The 23391-nt window shown below is 46.7% G+C and overlaps 1 protein-coding gene across 4 annotated transcripts in view; it reads left to right on the top strand.

Moving 5' to 3' along the window:
- Nucleotides 1-19338: 19338 nt before the first annotated feature.
- Nucleotides 19339-23391, top strand: part of LOC135819804 (uncharacterized) — a 37539-nt gene continuing 33486 nt past the window's right edge. For 2 of the 4 annotated variants that reach the window (XM_065333073.1, XM_065333075.1), the window contains exons 1-3: nt 19341-19558; nt 21686-22024; nt 22996-23073. In XM_065333073.1, the coding sequence (XP_065189145.1) occupies nt 21718-22024; nt 22996-23073 (385 nt within the window). In that variant the 5' untranslated portion in view covers nt 19341-19558; nt 21686-21717. Of the gene's footprint in view, nt 19559-21685; nt 22025-22995; nt 23074-23391 lie in introns of all 4 variants that reach the window. The other 2 variants (XM_065333076.1, XM_065333074.1) reach the window with 2 other exon arrangements.

Raw genomic sequence — 23391 nt, 5'->3', positions numbered from 1 at the left:
TGTATGTGTGTGTGTGTGTGTGTGTATGTGTGTGTGTGTGTGTGTGTGTGTGTGCGTACGCGCGTGTGGAGTGTGGGTGTGCCAGTGAATGTATTTCCCTAGCTGTGTTGAGCTCCGCTTTCAGTTTTAAGATCATGACACGTTGGAACGTGGATGTGCTACCCCCCCCCCCCCCCATTTTTCATCTTATCTGCAGGCAGATTTGCTCATCCTCGTCTTGATATTTTCATGTCAATTTGCTATTTTTCTGATGCTTTCTGCTTTCATGACGATAGCAGGCATTCTTCACTAAAGCATTGTCTTTTATGTCGTAGTAATAATTTTTATTGGTAGTTGCCGACATACTGTGTTTTTTTTCTCCGCAAAATCCACATATCTCCAGCCACTGGGGTGAGTAATGGAGTGTGGTGGTGGGGCACATTTAAGGCCGTTATTACACTACGGCACGTGCCTCGCGTCTCACATCACGTGCTCCGTCTCACGGCAGAGCTCGGGGGGAAACGCTGACCTGCCCTCGAAAGCCCAAGTCTGGATTTGCTCACGGCACGGCTCGCGTTCGGATCACGTGACCCGAAACCGTCAGAATCTGATCAAACTTGAGCTAGACAGTAGTGTGAACGCGAGCCGCGAGTCGTAGTGTATTCTAACGGCCTTAGCTCATCCGACCAGAGTGTCCTGACCTGACAGTTTATACTGTGTTCTTTGTGTGTTCTTTGCTTGGCAAGCTTTTGAGCCGACGTGTGGGGTTCATGGGAACCATGGATACCTCCCAGGTTACCTGCCTGCTTTCAAAGTATCAGACCGTGTTTGCATGCATGTCCGAAGTGGATCGCAGAGAGCATTAATTTTCACATTATGCATTGGCATCTCGGGACAATCTGAGGGTAGCGGTCCTACTTGTACTATGTAGTACTAGCGGATACGCGTTGTTATCAGGCAGCTCATACTGTCATAGTCATACTCCGTGGGATGGTGTTGAAGACTCCAGTACCGCACTTGACTGCGAACCGAGAAGTCACCCCCCCCCCCCTAGCGGTCGCACATCTGACTGCAAAAAAAACATGGCACAGCTAACCAATTCAAGGTATGGGTCATCGTCACTCAACAGTTTAGTCGATTGAGCTAGCTAGCTTTTCTCCCGGTGCCCAGGCTAGAGGTGGGCTCACACCCCTGTAAGACAACCAAGGGCGCGTTCGAATTGTCACTCTTTGACTTTTCGAGGAGCTTCGTTTTTCTGAAGAGGTGGCCTTATTGGCCTCTTCAGAAAAACGACACTCCTCGAAACTCCACAAGCTCATCCGATGGGAGAAAATTAATGGATTAGTTCCGAAGAGTTTGGAATAGCTTCGTGACAATTCCACTCGGAACAACTCTAAAAATGATAGAAACCGTTCTAATGGGACACATCAACTAACCTCTTTAAAAAAATTGCTTGAACAGTAGGAAGACAATTCGAACGCCCCCTAACATCCCCATGTGTCAAACCCCAAGACCAAGACACAGTCCATGCAGCCATACTGGTCGCAATTTTAAAATCCTGATCACGATGGACACTGCAATTATGTACATCGTCATGTAGTGTTTTACGTCGACCATGACGGCTACAATGCCCAACCATACCACAACGAACTGATCGGCTACATCATTGTATTGCAAAAAGTTTCCATCTGTTCGAATAACATGCATGATGAGCTAGGCAACAAAGCATAGCGTAGGACCCTGAGCAAAAGAAACAAGCAGCTGCTGCGATAGCACGGCGCAATCAAATAATTCTGAATTCAGGTTCTTGTTCAACCTGCGCAAAGCCCAGATTCGATTGCTGATTGACCATGCATTCTTTCAGAAGTCTGCAGTCCGACGTGAGTCTCGTGGCTAAGGAAAGTTGTTCTAAGCGTTTTCTTATCCATCAAAATCCATCACGAAGTTTTTGTTAACGGAGGAAGTTTTTGTGGACCCTGGCTAGCGCCATACGTTACTGCACTATCGCCCTGCATGCATTCCCCCGATACACTTCGCATACATACATCAAGAGTACATAACCCCCAAGAGTACATAACCCCCAAGAGTACATAACCCCAGGGGGTTATGCACTCCTGCATACATGTATATGCCAGGCCTCTACGGTCTTGATGGTACGGTACGGGATAGATACGGGATAGCGCCAGGCGTGACACAAACAAACAAACAAACACGAAATTAAAGCTGTGTGGACCCTGGCTAGCGCCAGACGTTACGGAAGTGACGTCTTCTGCATAGCTAGTGGGAATAATATTATTCTCTTTACTCGTCTACCAGATTAGAAGAATGATAATTTCTAGAAAAAAACGTTTCTGTAAAAACGAATCCATGTCTGTTGGTTGTAGATTGGGTGTGTTGGGCTCTCGATTATTGCCTTCATGTCCTGGCCTAGAATTCAAATTTGGCATTAGTTTCCAAAGGGATTTCTGGTGACACTTATCAGTGGAAATTCGCATCAATTTTAGCTACGCATCGTGCAACCCTACATATCCTGAAGCAGTAGAGTTGGACATAGGATTCAGCGTTTGCTCTAGGATTTCAAACCAACCGAGTACATGCGTGCCTGGCACAAATCTTCCAACAGGGTCAGAGCCGGGTACGTTCAAGCGCCACTAGCCTACTGTATGTGCAGCAGAGACGCGTAAATATAATTATTAGGACACCGTGATGTATTAGGACACCGTGATGTACAAAGTACATGTATATGTAGGATATGTATTCCCAACCGGGTCACAAGCGACCCGGTATTCTTTTGCCAAATGGGTCCACGTACCCCCCCCCCCCCCCCCCACCGGGTCGCTGACCCAGCTCTGGACCAGACACTGGACTATTCTGACTTTCATATTATCACATTATTGTAGTTGAATGCGCACAATGCAACTATTGATTTGGCGACCGCGCCAACCGTCGATGCTTTCCCGTTGGCTTCCATGGTATGGCAGTGATGGACGGCCACAGCTGATGATGAAATACGTCTTACAAAGGTATCCTTCCGAGCTATGGATTCAAAGAGTGAAATTATGCATTGATGGCTTTCTGTTCTCATGCTCGGTTTCTGTTTGCTACAGTTTAGTGAAGACTGTCGGTGCTGTGGAGGTCATTGAAGATGTCGTGGGAGAGTCCAGTTTTCATCAGACTTCTCCCTGAAATGATCAGTACTTTCACAGTGGATAATTTACGAACTGAGTGCGAGAGTAGACAACTGATTACAAAAAACCAAAAGATTAAGTTTGAAGCTTACACAGGTCCGGCTAAGCAAAACGAGGCCCTGTTGGATGCGGTACGATTCAGTACAACTGTATGGAATTTGATGTGAACAGGCGGATTATTCCAATTTTATGCGATTCGTATGCAAATTGCCTCGAATTATGCGATTATTCGATTTTGATGGGAATTATGCGAAAAATTATGCTTGCATAATCTGTCAAGGCCTACCGTCCTGGGATCCAACTGCAGTTACCCCTGCCCCCAGTGAAGGTAATACGTGCTGCTAGCGTGGGTGGCTAAATCAGAATGGATCTGATATAAGCTTAACTAGCACCATTGATTACAAAAGAGTTAATCTAGCCAGAAGCGGTCCATGGTTAACAGGTATGTGTACTTCAAATAGAAAGTATATGAACCCTGGTACCAACAAAGGTGGTAGGTACAACATCACACCTTCAAGTAGCCGAGCCCGTTGGCAACAGACCCAACACAATCAGGCATAAGTGTACCCACCAACCGAACTAGCACACACACACACACACACACACACACACACACACACACACACACACACACACACACACACACACACACACACACACACACACACACACCATTGGACCATTGGACGCCCATCGCCGGAGGCGATGATAGCGATGCTACAGCAGAAGCCATAGCAGCTTGTGCTGGGATTGCACCATTCAACAGCTTGCAAGGTTGAAGAATTGACCGCCACTATTCAGCCTGGTCTACACCACACAGCTATGAAGTGGCCTTTTTTGGCCACACACACACACACACACACACACACACACACACACTTGCTTGTTGCTCACTGCCAAAACTGGTCACGTGGGTCTCCCCGGGAAAGGGGAGAGAGACTCAAAAGGAATCTTGGAAAGATGGCTCAATTGGCTATTGACCCGCCCAACGGCCGACACCCCCTGAAATCCCCAAAACTCTGGGTGGACTTGAAAATGATCCCACTTATGGGCTCACCACACCTCAGTAAGTGGGTGAGGACAAGGTGCAGAAAAAGGATTGACGGCATCAGGGTATCCGTCCCGGGATCCAACTGCAGTTACCCCTGCCCCCAGTGAAGGTAATACTTGCTACTAGTGTGGGTGGCTAAATCAAAAACACACACACACACACACACACACACACACACACACACACACATACACACACACACACACATATACATACATACATACACCGAATTAAAGCGCTGTGGACCCTGGCTCGCCCCAGAAGCTTCTACAGTTACGTTGTTTGCGTAGGTATCGTAATAAAGTCATCATTGAACTCTTGAGAGGATCATCTCGGTTGTTTTTACTCTTTATTCTCTTCGCAGAACATTTCAATTGCAATGATGCCTCGGGAACCTACCTTATCAGTGGAAATAGCTGGGGTAAACAAACGAACACTTCAGCTCTATTAATCTGCGCTCCAAGCAATGGAAAGTATAAGTACGATCTCATAACACCCCAGGAAGCTGGCGGTACATGTGTGCAGGATTTCATGAAACATTTAAACAACCAATTGGGATAAAACATTACAGTCTGGAACAACGATACTTCTTCAACACACTCTTCTTCTCTGTCTTGTTATAAGAATATCCCAGTACAGTGTCCTGCCAAAGCTGTCGTTATTTGCAAAAACAAATGACCTGCCGCAGGTAAGCATTACTGATCTATGTTATTCATTAAAAATATAATGACCTTTGATAAAATAACCACAGTCATTAGTGACCACACCATTAACAGTATCAAATTGAAATAAATTGGCTTTTACTCAATAAATACCACTGCATTTTATCATGTAGCACTGCACTTCTCCCTAAAAAGGAGTATTTTATAAATAGTGTTTATCGACTTTTGACCCAATAAAATGTACTGTTTATAATATACCACTAAGGCCAATAAATCCTGTTGATAAAATACTCCTTTTTAGGGAAAGTGAAGGTCAACATATGTATAACAATTCAGGATTTATTGCAATTACATACCAGTTATAAAAACCTCGGGGACTAGGTATGGGCGGGTGATGCTAGTTATTTGTGCGATAATGCTTAAGGTAGCAGCCTGGTCCTAAATTTCATATGGCATTCAATTGACCGTAACTTTGGTGTCTCGTAATGGATTTGAGTGAAATTTGCACCACAAACTACTGCCACTATGCCGGCCCTCTGTACATGATTTCAAAGTTCTTGCGCCTCACTGACAGGCTTTCCAGGCCGGAAAAACTAACGTGATATTTTGGACTTTTTTGGACTTGGAGCAAAATTCTGCACACTTTCGCGTGTTTCCATGATACGACAAGTTGTGCACGGTCTGCTCACATTCAAATACAGTGCTGCCAACAAATGACAGCGTGCAACAAAAAAATCTTTCCTTGCAAGGGCACATTTTCGGCCATAACTCTTGAACGGCTGGTCAGATCCAGACAAGATTTTCAGAGATTTTGCAGCTGTTCATGCTCTTTCAACTGATGTAGCACTCGATATGAATTGACAAATTCGATTTTTCAGTGATTTACGACCAGGCTGCCACCTTAAGGCAATGCTCATAATATGAGGATATAATGCCACTTATAATGCTCACACTACTCCATAATGCCAGTTTGAAAGTTGGAAAAGTCGATTTAAGAAGGCCGTCTTGGAGCAAGGCCGAAGCGTCGAAGAAAAAAACTTAAAGAGCAGTGAGCATGTTGTCTGAAACAATTCACTAAAAGGTTGAGTTGCAGCGTCAGGTCTCCGGACGAAGCCGGACGGGTTCAGATGCACGAATTTCGGAACTGGACCTAGCCAGCTTCATGCATGACACTGTTGTCGACCCGCAATTATGCTTGTAATGCCAATTTTGCATTCGAGATGGTGGTATAATGCCAGCATTATGCCGCCTGGAAAAAAGGGACTATAATGCCAGCTATGATGCTAGCATTACCCGCCCATGCCTACGGGACCTCGGTTTTTATACCGGTACTTATACTGGTATGTAATTGCAATATATTCTTCGGCTCTACATATCGTTATACATGTATTTCCTCAATCTATACATTATGTACATATAACTAAATTTACGAACTTAGAAGTTGCGACTTCGGCGATGAGAGAGCTTGGAAGCTCAGGGCCCTACGCTATGCTTTTTTGCCTTGATGTACCTAGACAAAAAAAAGCATAGGGATGTTATAAATTCTTTAAAAAATTCCTTTTTTTAAAGACATAAGGCCACACCGTTTTTTTATCTGTGTTTCGCGTCCCCCGCGCGCATGTATTTCACACCCGGAGTTTAAAAATAAAAAAACGGAACAACATTTTTTTGGAAAATACATTTAGTGCAAACCCAGAAAATCGGAAAATGTATTATTAAACCCAAACGGAACATGATTGTTATCTCATCTCACACACATGTACATGTGTGTGTACTGTGTAATAAGCTGGGCCGCAAGTCACACAATCATCATGCCGCCTGTGTTTGGACCACAAGCATGGCAGAGGGGATACACTCATGTATTCATGTACATTGTACATGTCAATGTATATGAACAGTGCCGCGTCGCTTCACTGTACACAAATGCAATGCACGTACACTGTTTTTTTTGGATGGCATTTTTATTGTTTTCGCCCTCCCTCATTGATTTCATCGAATAAGGTGACGCGAAACATAGGAAAAAAACGGCGTGGCCTAAAATGGGATTCGAACCCGCACTATCGCGCGCCCTGCATGCATCCCCGATACATTTCGCATACATACTAATTCTTCCAAGTTGCTTCACATTGTGATCTTGCATTTGAAAGCCCTATTTGAATATGCATTGTGGCCAACCGTCTTTGATGGCACAGTACGGTAGGGGATAGGTACGGGACAGGTACGATCGAGGGTAATACGACACCGTCTCCCGTACCGTACCGTACCTAGGCCTCGGCGGGTAATGCTAGTTATTTTAGCTCAAAATGCTTTTAGCATTGCTAGTTACTCGGTCATATAATGCTCGTTAGAATGCTAATTTGGACTTGTAATGCTAGTTGAAAAGGCAATGTGAACCACTCATATGGCATTGTGTCAAAATGTAAGTCACACTGCACGGAATACTGCTATTGGAAGTACCTAGTACTTTGAAAGTAGATTATTATGGTGATGCTATTTCAAAATGATGTGGAACTGAAGTTGCTATCATGAACTAGCAGTGAATAACAGTAAATCAGAACCCAACGTCGACAGTCTTCAAAGTACTTTGAGGGTGCATACGGAATGCTATTTTGGAAATTTAGTATAATGTGTGGTATGAAAAAGTACAATATAAGTCAACGTATCACTTCATGGAATGAGTCAATCAGCACAGTGGGCAACTAGTGCATGAGTATAGGTAATCAGTCCAGACACCAAGACTTGGTGACTCATTGCAGCAATCCATTAGCAACACAATGGGGCATAATACTGGCACCCAGTGAACACACCACCAAGATCTCAAGTGGACGACAATGGTCAACCAGATCGCCAAGCGAGCTGCCTGTAAAATAGCTGTCCTGTTTAGAAACAGGCGCTGCATGCCCCTCCCGTGCCGCATCACGTACCTGAAGTCCCTGATCCTTCCTGACTTCCTGTATGCTAGCAACTGTTTCTCTGCTGGCCTCACCTCACATCAGCTCGAGCGCCTAGAGCGGCTACTCAAGCGCGCAGTCCGCTGTGTTTACAACGCTCCATTTGCATCCCCATCTGTGCCGCTGTATTGCCAATTGCGATTGCACTCGCTAGAAGTTATGTACTGCCACAAGCTTCTTGGCTACACTTGGCGCTGCCTTCAGGGTAAATGCAGCACATTGCTTTCCGATATGTTCAGTCCTCTTAATGCCGGCCGTGCTACACGTAGTCAGGGAAATCGAGCACTTAAATTTCCAGTCACTAAGACATCCGCTGGCACACATTCTGCCTCATTCCAATGTGTATCACTGTGGAACAGGCTCCAGCCCGACATCAGGAAAATCCCACAGTACCACCGATTCATGCGATCCCTCCCAGCACATGCTGCTTTTCAGTAATGCCACTGCCCGCTGTATTATTATTTCCTTTACTGGCCTAACTGGCTTTTACAATGTAATACTTTACTACCCACTCTACTCAGTGTCATTACCTACATTGTCCTTTTATAATTTATTCTCCTTTTTAGTCGATATCATGTAATTAGGCAAATTTGCCTGTTTGTTCTTCGACTCTAAATAAACAAACAAACAAAAACACTTTTACAATAGTAGGAATGTTACTAACCCTCGATATGCTTGCTCCTTTGGCTTTGGGCAGTCGTGCGCATGCCTCACCGGGCTCATCCTCCACCTCTGCCTCGTTCTCGTCTTCCTTATTGTCCTCCTCTGTCTCGTACTCATCTTCCTCACTCTCTTCCTCCGAAGAATCAGAGACTTCCAACACATTTCCATTTGATGTACTCATGGTGCAAGCAAGCCAGCACTGCATGACTCTGTGAAAAGGAAAGACAAGGTTTCTTTCCGTTTCCCATGATGGCATCAACGATACGTGGTACGTCTATACCTAGCAGCTGCCACTAAGATTCGCAACAAGAGACGCATGTATTGTTGCGAAGTCGCAGGCTAACGTTTAAGCAAAACTGCCAAAAGCCGCTGGTACAAAGTACAGTGTGTACGTTACATTGTAGAGCTCCTGTTTTATTCAGTAATGCACACTCATGAAGTGAGAAAATGACACTTTTGGGCGCTAATGCTTGTTTTGGCTCCAAATCCGGGTACAATGCTGGAGCATTGCTAGTTTTCAAAACGATGCTCGTAATGCCAGTTACAATGCTAGCATTACCCGCCGAGGCCTAGGTACGAACAGGAGACGATGAGTCGTTCCATGACTTCCTGGAGTGTGTTCGCAAAGCGCATGCATGTCCAGTGTAAGGAAGATCCTGGAGAAGCTGGACCCCATCGACAAGTACAGAATACCAGCAGGTGAGATCACTCAGTGACTTGTCGAACGCCTTACTTCTGTCGTGCGTTCAACCATGTTGTTAAGATGTGGAGTGATGCGCAGTACTAGCCGATCGAAAGTTGGTGTCTACTGGAAAACGTCTAGTGGCAAGTTTAGCAGCTGCTTTCACTGGTGTAACCTGGGACACTCACTTCCAATCATTTTATCATTTACATGTGCATGAATTTCATCGCTCAGTGTATAGCCATCTTATGCAGCCAATCTGGCAAGGTACGTTCGGGCCTGGTTTAACCCTTTGAGAGCCGACCCATACTTGAATGTGTAGAATTCTACACACTCGACTGTGAGACTTCAACTGGCCGTAACTCGGTCAAAACTAGCTCAAATTCAACGATCCAAATATCTACCTTGAAGAGAAAACTCTCAGCGTGCCGTAGAACCCATCCGCGACCTTAAATTAAATATGGCTTTGGAAAATTTATTTTTCATTGCTATCAGCTTCGGCCTCATTTTCTCTGTGCTGCGCTGATGAGTTCACGAAGGACGGAACAGTTCTGTCCACAGATTGAGTATGCAGCCAATATAAACATCTGTTATGACGATGAGCCAATCACACGAGGGGATTTTTGAATGCATCACGGACTTAAATTGCTTTGGTAAGGGATATCAGCGAACACACTGTGCAGATCACGTACACATCTAGATAAAGCCCCCACAAATGTCCACACAAGCACTCCATCGCATTCGCAACACAACCACGAATTGGACAATCTGCAGTCACTTTCTTCAATGAATAGCTGCTGTTACCTGTAATGGGGGCCTTGGACCGATGGTGGCTGGCTCAGCTCTGCACGATATACATGTACATTGATATTTGCAGTACAAGCATGGTACTGCAAATACCTGTTTGTTTGTTTGTATTCTTTATTTAGAGTGGGAAGTCCAAAACAGGCCTTAGCCTAATAACAATGGTCCCACTAGTGAGGGAATGCTGTATTTTCACTCACATAGCAACCGGGTTGTACATGGGGTAGTGGTCTACCAGAATGTACTTACAGAATGTACTCAGTATTCCGTCACACCACACTCGCAGCCACACGCTAGCCAAAAACTAGGCCAGAAGTAATAAAGAGCAAGGCGGCCAGCAAGAGATATGTCAGGACAAGACAAGAGCAGAGCAATGTCCTGGTGTGGGTGACTGGCCAGTGGGGGAGCGCCTGAAAATCCGACTCCCTAAATTTTCAGCCACGACCGCTCAGCCGGGCTGGGGGAAAAACTCGCCTTGCGGCCAAAAAACCCTTCTACTAATATGGGACCTGCCCCGCTGCCAGTCACACCCAAAAGAAAAACCGAAGAGAAACAAGCAGAAAGGAGTAATCATACAATCAAAAAACCCCGAGGCCCTTGGCCTTGGGACAGACACACACAAAATAAAACATGCCATGGAAAACCAGTAAAACAGCACCCAATGGAAGCCCAACAACGTACGGGACCCAAGGGAGGGAGGGCGGGAAAACTCCACGCTCTACGAGGAATACAAGACCACGATGGCAGGTGGGGGAGAGTTGCGCAGTGGAAGAGCAGCAGAGCACGACAGAAAAATGGTGAGTGAAAAATACGTTTTTTGCACTCTTTCGCTACGCTCAGCCGTGAAAAAACAACACTATCTGTGCATAAGGATCAGTGAGTGTAACAGCAACTAGTAGGGAAAGAAAAAGAGAGAAGAAAAACAACTCAAAACAGGAGTTGCGACTTGCATAGGGAGAAAAAAACGTAAAGAGCAGTGCATACAGCATTTGTAAAAGGCTTATTTATCTGGTAAGCAAAAAGGCAAGAGCCATTGACTTAAAGCGATTGCGTTTTCTTTCTTGCCTGACCGCAGCGGGGAGCTGGTTCCATAAGATGGTCCCAGCATAGGTAACACGTTTGGCAAGGTATGCAGTTAGGCTGGCTGGGACAATCAGTAAATTGCTGTGTCCTCCACGAGTTTGAGTGGAATTACTGTGGCTGAAAAAGTTAGCGAACAACATACTGATGTTAGAGGAGTCATGAAGACAACGCCAGATAAAAACCAGAAGGTGCATGTTGGCGTATTTGGTCAATGTTTGGATGTTCATGCGTGTAAGAATATTGCTTGTGGGTGTCCCCGGAGGCACCCTGCAGACTGTGCGTACAGCACGCTTGAAGAGCCCATTAAGCCGTCGACTTTGATACGCCGTGAGAAATGGTAAGTAAGCAGAAGCAGCATACATAAAGTGTGATAAAATGAAAAAACGAAAATAGGCTATGCGAAATTGAAAAGGCAGGAATGTAGCGTATCGTCTGAGCACGCCAACTTTTGACGCGACGCCCCTTGCGACGTGGTCGACCATGGTGTTCCAGCTCATGTCCGCATCAAAGTGGAGACCTAAATATTTCGCAGAGCGAACAGTTGGCAGAGGCAGTCCATTACATTGCACTTGCAAGTCAAATGTTTGGGATCGTACTGGCGATATCGGCATGATCTGTGTCTTCGTTTCATTCAAGATGAGACCGCGGTTCCTAAGCCAATCGGCGAGGTGCTGGACAGCACTTGAGAGATTTTGGGACACCTCATCCGTGCTCATGCCGCTAGATCTAATTGAGATATCGTCCGCAAATTGCAGGGTCGCAACTTTGTAAGGGAACAGCTCTTTCGCAATGTCACGGACATAGAGAACAAACAACAGAGGCCCGAGAACTGACCCCTGTGGTACTCCGGAGAAGCTGGTGTATGGTGAGCTCTGTACCTGGCCAACTTTGACATACTGTGTCCGATCTGAAAGGTAGTCTGCAAGCCATTGCAGCACCGTTCCACCGATTCCGACCTCGAATAGGTCCTGAATAAGGGTTTGGTGCTTCACCTTATCAAATGCTTTTGACATATCTACGAAAGCAATCCCCGTGAAGTACTTTTTTGTCTGGGCTTGGCATATGCCCTCAACGGCTAATACAAGGGCATCACATGTGGAATGATGTGAACGATCGCCGAACTGAGTTGGTGGAAATAGATCATGTCGGCACAAGTACTGAGTGAGCTGATCATGGATGACTCGTTCCAAAAGCTTTGAAACTATCGACATTAGAGACACGGGTCTGTGATTCTTTGCTATGCTTGGATCTCCACCCTTAAACAGAGGTGCAATGCTGGTCACCTTCATAGGAGCTGGGAAATGTCCCTCCCTCATGGATTTGTTGAACAGTAAGGCCAATGACGGCGGAAGAACATCTGCATGAGCTCGAAGAAGGGCCGCAGGGATGATGTCACTGCCAGTTGCCTTCGTCGGATTCTGTTGCTCTAGAAGCTTCCGGACTTTTGCAATAGATACAGGAACAAATTCCACAAAACTAGTTGCCGTTCGTGGCCCTTGGGGTAGGTGAAGATGAACTGGGCGGCTGGGATCTTCCACGATCTTGGCGAAAGCACTTCGAATTGCCTCAGCTGAGCACTGAAGCTGTTCCGATTTTCTTTGTTTCCCCGTCAACTGGTTGATGATTCGCCAGGTTTGTTTTCCATTACAAGTTGCAAGCTGAAATTTTGTACTGTAGTACGCTTCTTTCAGCTTCCGGTTACAGGTAGTGGCCTCCCTTCTCGCCGCTTTGAATGTAGCATACCTTTGCTCAGATCTGTCTGACAGCCACTTTCTATGAAGCCAGTTGCGCTTACTCAAAAGGTGCAAGAGCTGGCTATTCATCCACGGTACTGATCGTCGCTTGTGTTGCTTACAAGATCTAAGAGGGGAATGAGTGTCAAGCACCTGCAGGAAGCGATTATTCCACTCCGTCCACATGTCTGTTGGGCTGCCTTCGGTGCTGCAAAGATTCTGCTGAATCAAGTCAGCTTTGAAGCGTTCATGAGTTCCGGCACACCATTGATGTCTCGGGACTCCTTGTCGGGTCAAGGTAGAATTCACTCTTATGACTGCTGCATGGTCGCTGAAAGCCACGGGATAGACCGTTGCCACATTGTGCTGGTCAAACGTATTGAAGAACAGATCCAATGTGGTGGCTGTGGAATTAGATGCAAACCGTGTCCGCTGATGAACGCCCTGGTGGAGACTGTAGCTTGCCGTAAGATCAGACAGGAAGTGGAGCTGGTGATCTGGAGCCGTTGATGGATCCACATTCACATTTAAGTCACCGCACAGTATAACGTTCCTGCCCGGAGTGATAGCTGAGTGTAGAAGACTATCAAGGCGATCCCAGTAGCCAATAGGTTCCGAGGGAGGACGATAGATTGTGCCTATCAAGCAACTCCCACCAGTGCAGGGGATCTCGCCCCAACAACTCTCAACCCCAGCAGCAGCTATATCGCATCTCGGCTTGAGAGGCAAGGATGTTCGGGAATATAAGCAGACACCTCCACCAACTTGATCCTCTCGATCAGCACGCAAAATGTTGTACCCTGCCAAAGTGATTTCTCCATCAGTAATCGTACTATCCAGCCATGTCTCGTTCACACAGACAACATCAGGACAATGCTGGCGGGTGAGTTATGCCAGGTCATTAATCTTGTTTCGACCGCTCCTGATGTTTATCAGTAGAACTTTCAGCTTACCGTCACCACTCAGTCCTCCCCTGTCTCTGAATGGTGCTTTCGGATGGCACAATCTACCCGGAAAGAAAGTTGGAGCCTGCGCATTCAGTTTCGAGGTGTTCATTGCGCCTCTGCCTGGACGGACCTGAAGCGCCAGTCACGGAGAATGTATGCAACTGTTTCAGGCCAGAAAGACTTTTCACTAACTTTGTTCACGTCCTGAGCGTCAACTGTTATTCTCGCGGAAGCCGTTCTGAAGTATTCAGAAGAGTATATAATACATTGCACTATCCCCACCTCCCGATCTCTGCACCATTCAGCGATGGACTGTGCCTGGCAACCATACGGGATTTACCCCAGGTAGAGAACTTTCCGCGGGCCTCTGGGGACGGTGTCTAACGAAGGCGTCGGGTTGCCATCGGACGTACGTTCCCGGATGTAACGTGAAGACTCGTGGCGGCGGATGGGATTTGTCTGCGCTTTGCGACTGCCAATCTGCCATTCCGCAGGACTTGTAGCCTCCTCCGTCCCGGAAGGTTCTGATGCTAGCCGCCTCTTGAAGCGTTGACGCTCCTTCCTGGACATGACATCCTCGAAGGGCGCCTGATCAACCGATATGTCCATTGGAAGATCAATAGGGGCAGTATCTCTAGATATGGCCTGTGAATACAACTCCTTGGGTTCATTCCTAGCAACGTCTTCAAGCACTGATCCTTCACCTCGGGATGTGGCATGTAGGTCTCTTTGTGCTCTTTCAATCTTCGAATAGCTCGCCAGGGGAGCAGTCATCTGCGGCCGGGCATGCTTGTGCTGTTTCCCGCCACTGGCCCTCTCCAAGTCGCCTACTCTGTCAGAGAGAGATGCCAGCTCCCGCTTCACAATCGCTTCAACCTCTCGTAAGGGGATTCCCTTCTCCTCTGTAGCCTTTATGTCCCGCCCCCGGTCGTCTCTCAGCGCTGCCAACTCGTCACTGATGCTAGCGACAATCCCCATCATCTCATCCAAACGCTCAACAACCCCAGCAGCTGATGAGTGTAACACACCCACACCAGCCTCGCGAAGTTTCCCGACCACCTCCGCGCGAGCCATACTGTCCAGGCCATCAATGCTATGCCGCCGAGCTAAACCTCGCAGTTCCTCGAAAGTGAGAATGGCTAAGTCTACGACGTCACCCAGGCTCATCCTGCACCAGATTACCGCAGACACGGCCGCAGCAAGTCTCGAAAATAGCGTCGTAAAGACAAGCCAGCAGTGTGAACAGAGGCGCGAGCACTGCACTCCAGCGCGTGATCCAGCGCGTGATGCAGCGATGTAGCGATGTAGGTAATCCAGTTAAACGCAACGCACAACCCAGCCCTAACGCTTAGGATTAGACCAGACCTGGACCAGGACTTCATCCAATGGCAGGACACTGCCAACTCAGCCAACCTGAAGATATAACGGCAACCCCAGCCAGCTCCAGACCAAACAGCAACCAAGCAACTCAGCAGCCAAGCAAGCTTCTTCCTCCAACCAGAGCATCCAAAAGTCCAACCAGCACCTAGCTCAACGTGAGAAAAAACATACCTACGCATGCTGATGCATCAATGAACGTTAAACACCTTGAAGTAGCGAATCGAATTCTCTTCAACTCCCATTTGGAGTGAACCTAGTCGAATGTTGCAAAATCCATTTCATCCCTAGACACTACTACTTGTTCTTGCGTCGAGGACCTAAGTCTATTGCCCAAGTAGTTTCTGGTCATGGCTGTCTAGACTAGGGAGTAGGGGCCCAAGTCTTGGAACCTGCTTGGCATGGCTAGAGCAGAATCAACAAGTTTCAGACGTAACCAAAGGTCACCAGGTGGCCTGTTCACAAGGAAATACGAATACTGTTCTTTGGTGCAAACATAGCTCCATCCAGCTACGAACGTCTTCTTCCTTTGTCATGTCTTTGCTTGAGAACATTTACCAGTCATAGGCACCAAAGAATATTAGCTCCTGATGTCTCCTTTCCTGAACGGATCGAGCTCAAACAAACCAACAAACAGCCTTCTTGTCGAGATTTGAATTTTACTCCTGGCCGGCCTGCTCTGAGCCTGACCCGCGACCTGATTTCTGCGAACGCCGTTTTTCTAGTCGGCCGTGCGCCTCATAGATTTTTGTATGACATAAGATATGCGCGAACACGCTGCGCACTGAGTTCGCTGTTATCCCTACTTTTTGACCAATAGACCAACGCTGGAAATGCACTTGTTAACATTATCATGCTCTGGCCTCTTTTTCTGTATTTGCAGAATCTGCCACTCCCGTGTCCAAAACAACAGATCCTGACAAACAAGATCAGGCAACAGGTAAGAATTTAGATTTGATAGAATCATATAATGCAATAACAACACTTGAAGATGGCATTCTGGAGTCAGAGTCATGAGGCCACCAATGTCCATATGCAGCGAATAAAAATGGAAAATGGCCACCAAGTGGGTCCCGCGCTACCACTTTTTGGTGCTGTGATATCAATCTTGGGAAAGTCACAGTAAAAGTCATGAAGCTTTGGGACGGGCACAGCCACCTTGTGCCAACGCATTTTTGTGCCGTACTGTGAATCTACTAATTTTCGGCCCATTCAAATTTAGGCCTCCCAGGGCTAAATAAAACCCATTTTGGCCGCATCAAATTTTCGACCTGTCCTACTTCCACCTGTATTCACTGTCACGCTGAACCTTGGTGATAATGATTGTGACGAAGCACAACGATGTCGATTGGTACAGTATATTGGCGGAGATTTCTAGTAATGGTCCGAAAAGCCTCATTAGATTTACAACTGGCTTCGTCCCTTCGTGTGCTAATATGACGTTGTTAATGACGTATAATATTACATGTACAGTGCGTATCGGTTATAGTGTGGTCGTATACAAGAATATACTGCTTACAAGAATGAACACTCATTTTTTCATAATCATAACACATATTTTATGTGTACATTTATTCTTACATGCAGTATTATCGCATAGTAGAATATATCGGCCCTAAGAATGGATTTTGTGTAGCATAATATGCCAGATTAGTGCAAAGTGTATCGCCTGTAGTAATAACATCTGTGCTCTGTGCATACTCAATACAATAATATTCAACACAAAAAGAGAGTTATGTCCAAGGGAGCATTGGAGAATCACTTTTTCTGTCCAGTCAGACTCTTTCTTCCGACTTCTCTCGTATCCGCTGCTCCGCAGTCGCCTAGCACGACCGCGAGTCTGATTGATCCGTGTGTACGTGTATCATGTGTACGTGTCTACATGCCAAACGTGCGCGCATACATGTACATGTACATGTACATGTATGATGTCACACGTGCATATGATATGTCACACGTGATTTATCGTCTGTAAGAAATATCGGCAATAAGAATCAAATGTCGTTTTTCAAACACCCACGCTATAACCGATACCTACTGTACATGTATTGCAATAATATATGGATGCGAATCATCGCTTTACTCTGTTTGGGTGTTAGCCAACCACGGCAATAAAGATAAGGAGGGGTTTTATTAAAGAGAGAAACCTTATGATCACCTATACATTGCCACAGAAGTAGCGACGAACTCCATCATTTGACATTAGTTAAGTTGAACTGTCCACCTCTCCACACTGCGCGCTTGGCCCACATTCACCACACCACACCATAGCGAGGAAGTATTAGTTTGTTCTTGGGTACTGAGATGTTCCATACCCTCCAGGCAGCTCTTTCGCTCATTGAGGGCTCCTCGGCGGGCGTCGATATCACTAGATAACGGAATCAACAGGAGATAAAGGAATGAGGAGGCGCGATTGCGCACATTCTGCATAGAAAAGTGGCATACCCAAGGAAGTGGACAGAGGACAGGATGAAGGATCCGGTTGTTCTTCTTCTACTTCATGTGCAGAATGAACGTAACAGTAGTGGTGCTACATAGTGGTAGCAAGAGTATAATTATAAAGTTATTAGTGAATAAATTGAAATGTATAACCCATACTGTGGCCCCGTGACTGACAGTCTGTGGGTAGTACTGGTTTGATGTGTTGGACAGGTACATGTCATATACATGACTAGATGTACATGTACATGTAGGCCATCATCTACAATTATACTACTACCGTAATACTATACTATTACTTTGAGAACGGGGTTATTCACAACACCAATACTGGCAATAGCGTGAAGCCTGACCGTGAAGTCAGAACCAAAGCAAAAAGACTAGAGGTTTTGCAGAGCGAACGTTCGCGCGAATTTTCGTTTGACGTCACCTGGTCACGAAAAGCGAAACAACGTTACTTCGTACGAACGTTCGCAGCTACATGTACATGTACACGTGGCTTTGAACGCGAACGTAACGCAGGAAACGCGAACACGAGTACTAAAAAACAGTTCACACTTGGAGCGAGTCGTGATCTTGTACTGGCTCAAGACTAGAGAGTTCTCGATGCACAGCCGTCTTCACAGAAAGAGGAGAGCGAAGACAATCAGATTCTGTATTGCGGTGGCCGTGGCGCAGAGTTTCATGAAGATGAATCACCAGAGAACGAACGCACACATCTTCGGCCTGCGCTTTTTTGTGTGAAGTACCGGTGAAATTTCCCTACAAGGGACACCATGACGTACAGATCGAGTGGGGGCCGGGAGTCAATCAAGGTATTTCCCCTTCTCGCCAAATTTTGGTTTCTACTGCTGAGGCAGAGTTCTGCATGCAGGATGCAGGATGCAGGATGCAGGATGGGATCAAAGACTAGCGCCAGCTAGGGCTAGGCCGATCGAGACTACAGTCTGTATCGGCTATAGCGTACCCTTTTGATTTCCGTGATTTTATCACTATAACCGATGCATCACTATATGCGATACGATCGATTTTTTTCGATCGACACATGAAAGGCAAGGAAATATTTCCAGCATGGCGTTTTGACAAATGAGCATGCTGCATAGTTGACAGTGCCCGCATTTCCAGAAAAAATTCTGTTATGTACATGTACATGAGTCACTATCAAAATAAGCAACGTGAAGAAAGTAAAAAAAAAGGGCCTTTGATATTATTGCAACATGTATTTTAAAGTTATCACTATAGCCGATTATAATGTAGTGTGTTATGCATGTTTTGATTGTATGTTGCCATCATATTATCCGATATATCATTATATCCGATAATATTGGTTATAGTGATATTTGTACTGGATAAAATACGTTTTGCTTTTGATATTTCGTACCAATATCACTGTAGCCAATATATTCTTATATCCGGTCACTCTATAGCCGATACAGACTGTACAGTCTAGTACAGACTCAGTACAGTACATATGCCATGGCAGATGACTGTACTCTGTAGTCTTTACTTGTTGTGTCAGCTACATGTATGACTGTTCAGTGTTCTGCACTACGTCTACGACTGTCGACTGCAGCCACAGGCGTACATACACAGGTCAGGTTAGCGCTATGATAAGATGACCATGATGACTATGATCACGAATCGATGACAAAATCATTGAGAACCACTATGAGAATGAGCAGTAGATCTACACACAGACTCAGAAGTCTGTCAGAAAGGCGAATCTAGCTGCAGAGTAGATGTACACTATACAGTGTACACCTGGTAGATAAATACACGCATGCGCATGTAACTGTTTGTGTAACGGACTACTTTGATCTGCGTGCAGTGCTTCGTTGTGCTGAAGTCTTTCCGGATCTTCACTGCAGTGGCTCGAGTCTCTCGGTTCGTGCGTGTCCGCTTGCCCAAGCAGACCATACGCCTGCTGGAAAATCTGATTATTAGATGCTCCCTGTGGCTGCGATTGCTCGCTGCTTGACCCTCACCCCAACACATCACGGTAAGAACTATTCAGCGATCCCAGAGCAATGTTTCTTCTTATCTTTCCTGAACGAACTTTGCGCGGGATTTTCATTCAGCGATCGCAGTCTGCAAGCCTAGGATGTGAACAGGAGACTACGATGATAGTATAATTATTATCTCCACTAGGTCAGCATGGGGGCCTGCACCATCGCAGGAGATGGACAATGCATTTTCCGTGCACCATCGCACCCGGTGCTGGATGCACCTTTCCTGTGTCCTGCTAGCAATGGAAGGGAGAACCATCGCACCCGGTGCTGGATGCACCTTTCCTGTGTCCTGCTAGCAATGGAAGGGAGCGTAAGAAAAGGATACTTGAAGGACACCAGGCTGTGCTGACCTCCCCTACTTCCTAGATGCTCACGTCAAAAGCCGGTGAAACGGGGTGTGAACCGTGAGCGGCAATGGGCTGGGTAGATCACTCCCCCACCCCAAAGTGTACGGCGCGCATGTACTAGTAAACGAACGCTGGAAGGTGATACAGTCATGTACAATCGTAGTTACTAGAATATCAGTCATAGCGTGAGTTCACTCACACTTCACTGGAAAAGAGGGGCATGGAAAAAAAGGTTTTTGGATAATGTGCTCCGATGCAATTATTATTTTGCACTTATCATGCGACAAAAGCGACATGGACACTGACTCGTTCTCAAAGCCATGAGTTGGCAAGGCCATCCGTGTGACTTCGGCATCATTTTGAGAAAAGCAGACGCCTGTGAGTGCTGATAGGTGGCACCAGTATTATGGAAAAGTATTATTGCAAGATCCGAATGTTACTGGAAGCCAGGTGTTGCTGTACAGTTCTTTTCCATGGAGGGTGCATGTGCAATTTACTTCCATGTACTGTCGTGGACATGGAGATCCGGTCGCACGTCTAGCCACCCGCCCCAGGGCGTTGGCCAAGCAGCCGTGGGTAAGCAGGACGAACGCGTAAACACATGTATGCGTTGCAGCGCGCAGGTCGCATCGGATCAGCATGACTAGACTGTGCACTGCAAGTCTGCATGGAACGTTCTGTACGCGCTGTAGGCGCCGACCCCGGTCAATCGACTGGATTTCCATGTCCGCTACAGCACTAGGCACTGCATGCGCAGTGCTGCTCAATGAAATCTAGTCGCGTCACTCACGTTTGCGCCTTGCACCTTTCTTCCCAGCCCGGTGTTCGCTGGTCTTGGGGTGTACAACGCCCGGCGCGTACTGGGGTGGCGCGACTGGATTTCATTGAGCAGAACTGTACTTTGCCATGCATCAATATGTTGCAGGGACCAACAACGTACAAAACTTGTGAATCGTGGATCACAGTCGCTGATCCGGTGCGTGCGTGCCCTTCAAGGGGAGTCATCGCCGGGACATTTTTCAAAAATGAAGCCAAATCCTGCATTTTGAGCGAGAAAAAAAAGGGGGGGGGTTCCGGGCACCCACTCACCCAGGAACCCATACGGGGCAGGCGCCTGTTGATTGTCCCTAGTATTACCTGCCGCCCCTGCGCATGGCGTCGCAGAAAGTGATGTTGATTGTGCGTGAGGCACATGATGCTGACTAAATTAAAACTGCATGCATCCGGGCACAAAGAGATGAACACAAAAATAATAGTTACTAGTACTGGAAAGATGATTTCCACGATAGAACTGTAGCATATTAATTTTGATTGTATGGATTGGGTTTCGCGTAAAGGATCCCCTGGATAGGCTTGGGCAGAACGGGAGGGAATGGGGGGGGGGGAGTTACCTACACAATGTGTACATAATATTGCCCCTCCCCTTGGGCAGGAGACGGAAAGGGGAGGAGGGGGGGGGGGGAAGGGCTACATTGATACTATCTGCACACTGTTTACGTGTCAAATACTTTGGCAGAGAGTAGGGAGGGGGGGGGGGGGGGGGTATAAATGTCTTGTTCACCAAACATCTTTCTCAGGGATGCATATCTACTTACTTGCCAAACCCGACGACATTTCCTTGACATTTATGGCGTGGCCATCATAGACAGCCACTGCCGTTCGCCAAATGCGAGAGCTCCGAAAATATTCTTCCTTCCCACTGTTCGAATGAGTCATGTCATCATGGATTAATGGCTTGCTGTTTTTATGTTCTGTTTCAATTTGCTACAGCTTAGTGAAGACTACTGTGAACGTGATTCAAGATGCCATCCGCTTGGGAAAGCAAAGTTTTCAAGGGACTTACCTCCACAATGATCAGAACGTTCACAGCGGATGATTTGCGAAGGAAGTGTGCGTCGCAAAGCCTGATCACTCAGAGCCAAAAGACGAAGTTCGCAGTTCTCGTAGGTGCGGCTATGCAAAACGAGGCATTGTTGGACGCCGTACGATCGGGAGACGACAGATCGTTCCATCTCTTCTTGGAGTGCATTCGCGAGGTTGAGCCCGAGGCCAACGTAAGAGCGATCCTGGAGAAACTGGACCAGATTGACAAGTATCGAGCAGCAGCGGGTGAGGTCACTTGGCTGTGCAACGAATTACACCTGTACAATGTTCTACTGTGTGAGCATTCACTTGTCACCGCGCTCCGTATAATATTACCTTTTACGACCTAAAAACGGAACTAGGAAAGGGGCGGTCGACTTACAATCGTGGTTCAACTGCCGTTAAACCGGGAAATTGAGGTTCCAAGTAGGGTGATTCGACTTATAACAGGGATCGACTTAAAAACTGTATGCTCTGCGCTTGGGTCGCACAGTGCTTGGGCGGACAGTTTTCAAACTTCCTTTTTACTAAATCTACACGCTATACATGTACTGAAATTAATATAGAAAGAAAAAAGGGTTTGCGGGGGGGGGGGGGGGGGTGGGGGTGGGGGGGGGGGGGGAAGAGGGGGCTTGTATACTAAATCGGCGGACGAAACTGTTTCGTTCTTTGTGGATGCATCAGCACAGTACAGAGAAAATGAGGCTGAACTGGATAGAACTGAAAAGGTCAATGTGTTCAATTTTTCAAAGCCAGATTTTAACCAGGCCCGAACCTACCTTGGCAAATTACTCGAACTAACAAGTCATTGAGCTCTGCGTAATGCAAACAGTGAATGCACTACCCCACGTGTCTACCGCTGTGTGTGCGTGTGTGTGTGTGTGAGCACGTACGCGTGTGTAAACCTGTGTCTCATGACATCAGTTGTCACTGTGGCCGGGAGTTTCGCAGTCACCAGAACCTCACTCGCCGATCGAAGTTCTGTTCTCCGTGACTGAAACGCTGTCAGTCCTTTCAGGACCTATCGTCATCTGCAGATGGGCATTATTGTGTTGTGTTTTAGTGTGTGTGAGAGACGGCAAAAACCTAGGGTGCATTTTTTAGATGAAGTAGACTGTGCATGACGTTAGATATTTGTTGCCATACTAGGCAATTTGGGTATGCCCCGCTGCCTTGTTCTAGCAGGAATGTGTGCTTCTTTTTTTCATATACTGCAGCAGCAGCACCCCAGGCCGCTGAGCCAGATGCATCTCCGATCAGTAAGCCCCCAGCAGCTCCGAGGAAGCCGTGTCCTGGTACGTTAACTTTACTTGTCCACCACATATTCTTTACCTACAATACTACAGTAAACCCTGTGACTAACAACCACCCCTTGGGGCCAGAGAAAGCGGTCTTTAGTGGCAGGTGGTCTTTAGTTAGAGGTTTGCACCGCACAGCCATAATGTGAATGTGAGACCGTCCGTTCCTGGCGAAGTGGTCTGTAGTAGCAGGCTGGTCGCTAGCCACGGTGGTCTGTAGTTACAGGTTTTACTGTATTGGGCGATGAAGAACGGAGCCCCGCTAAAGACCAGCCTAAACGTTCACCAAGCACAGCATACCAATGTACACAAGGT

This window comes from Sycon ciliatum, chromosome 6 (genome assembly GCF_964019385.1).
Source record: "Sycon ciliatum chromosome 6, ocSycCili1.1, whole genome shotgun sequence".
In the NCBI taxonomy this organism is placed as follows: Eukaryota; Metazoa; Porifera; class Calcarea; order Leucosolenida; family Sycettidae; genus Sycon; species Sycon ciliatum.
Note: the sequence above shows the minus strand (reverse complement) of the source record. Positions and strands in the feature narration are given on the sequence as shown.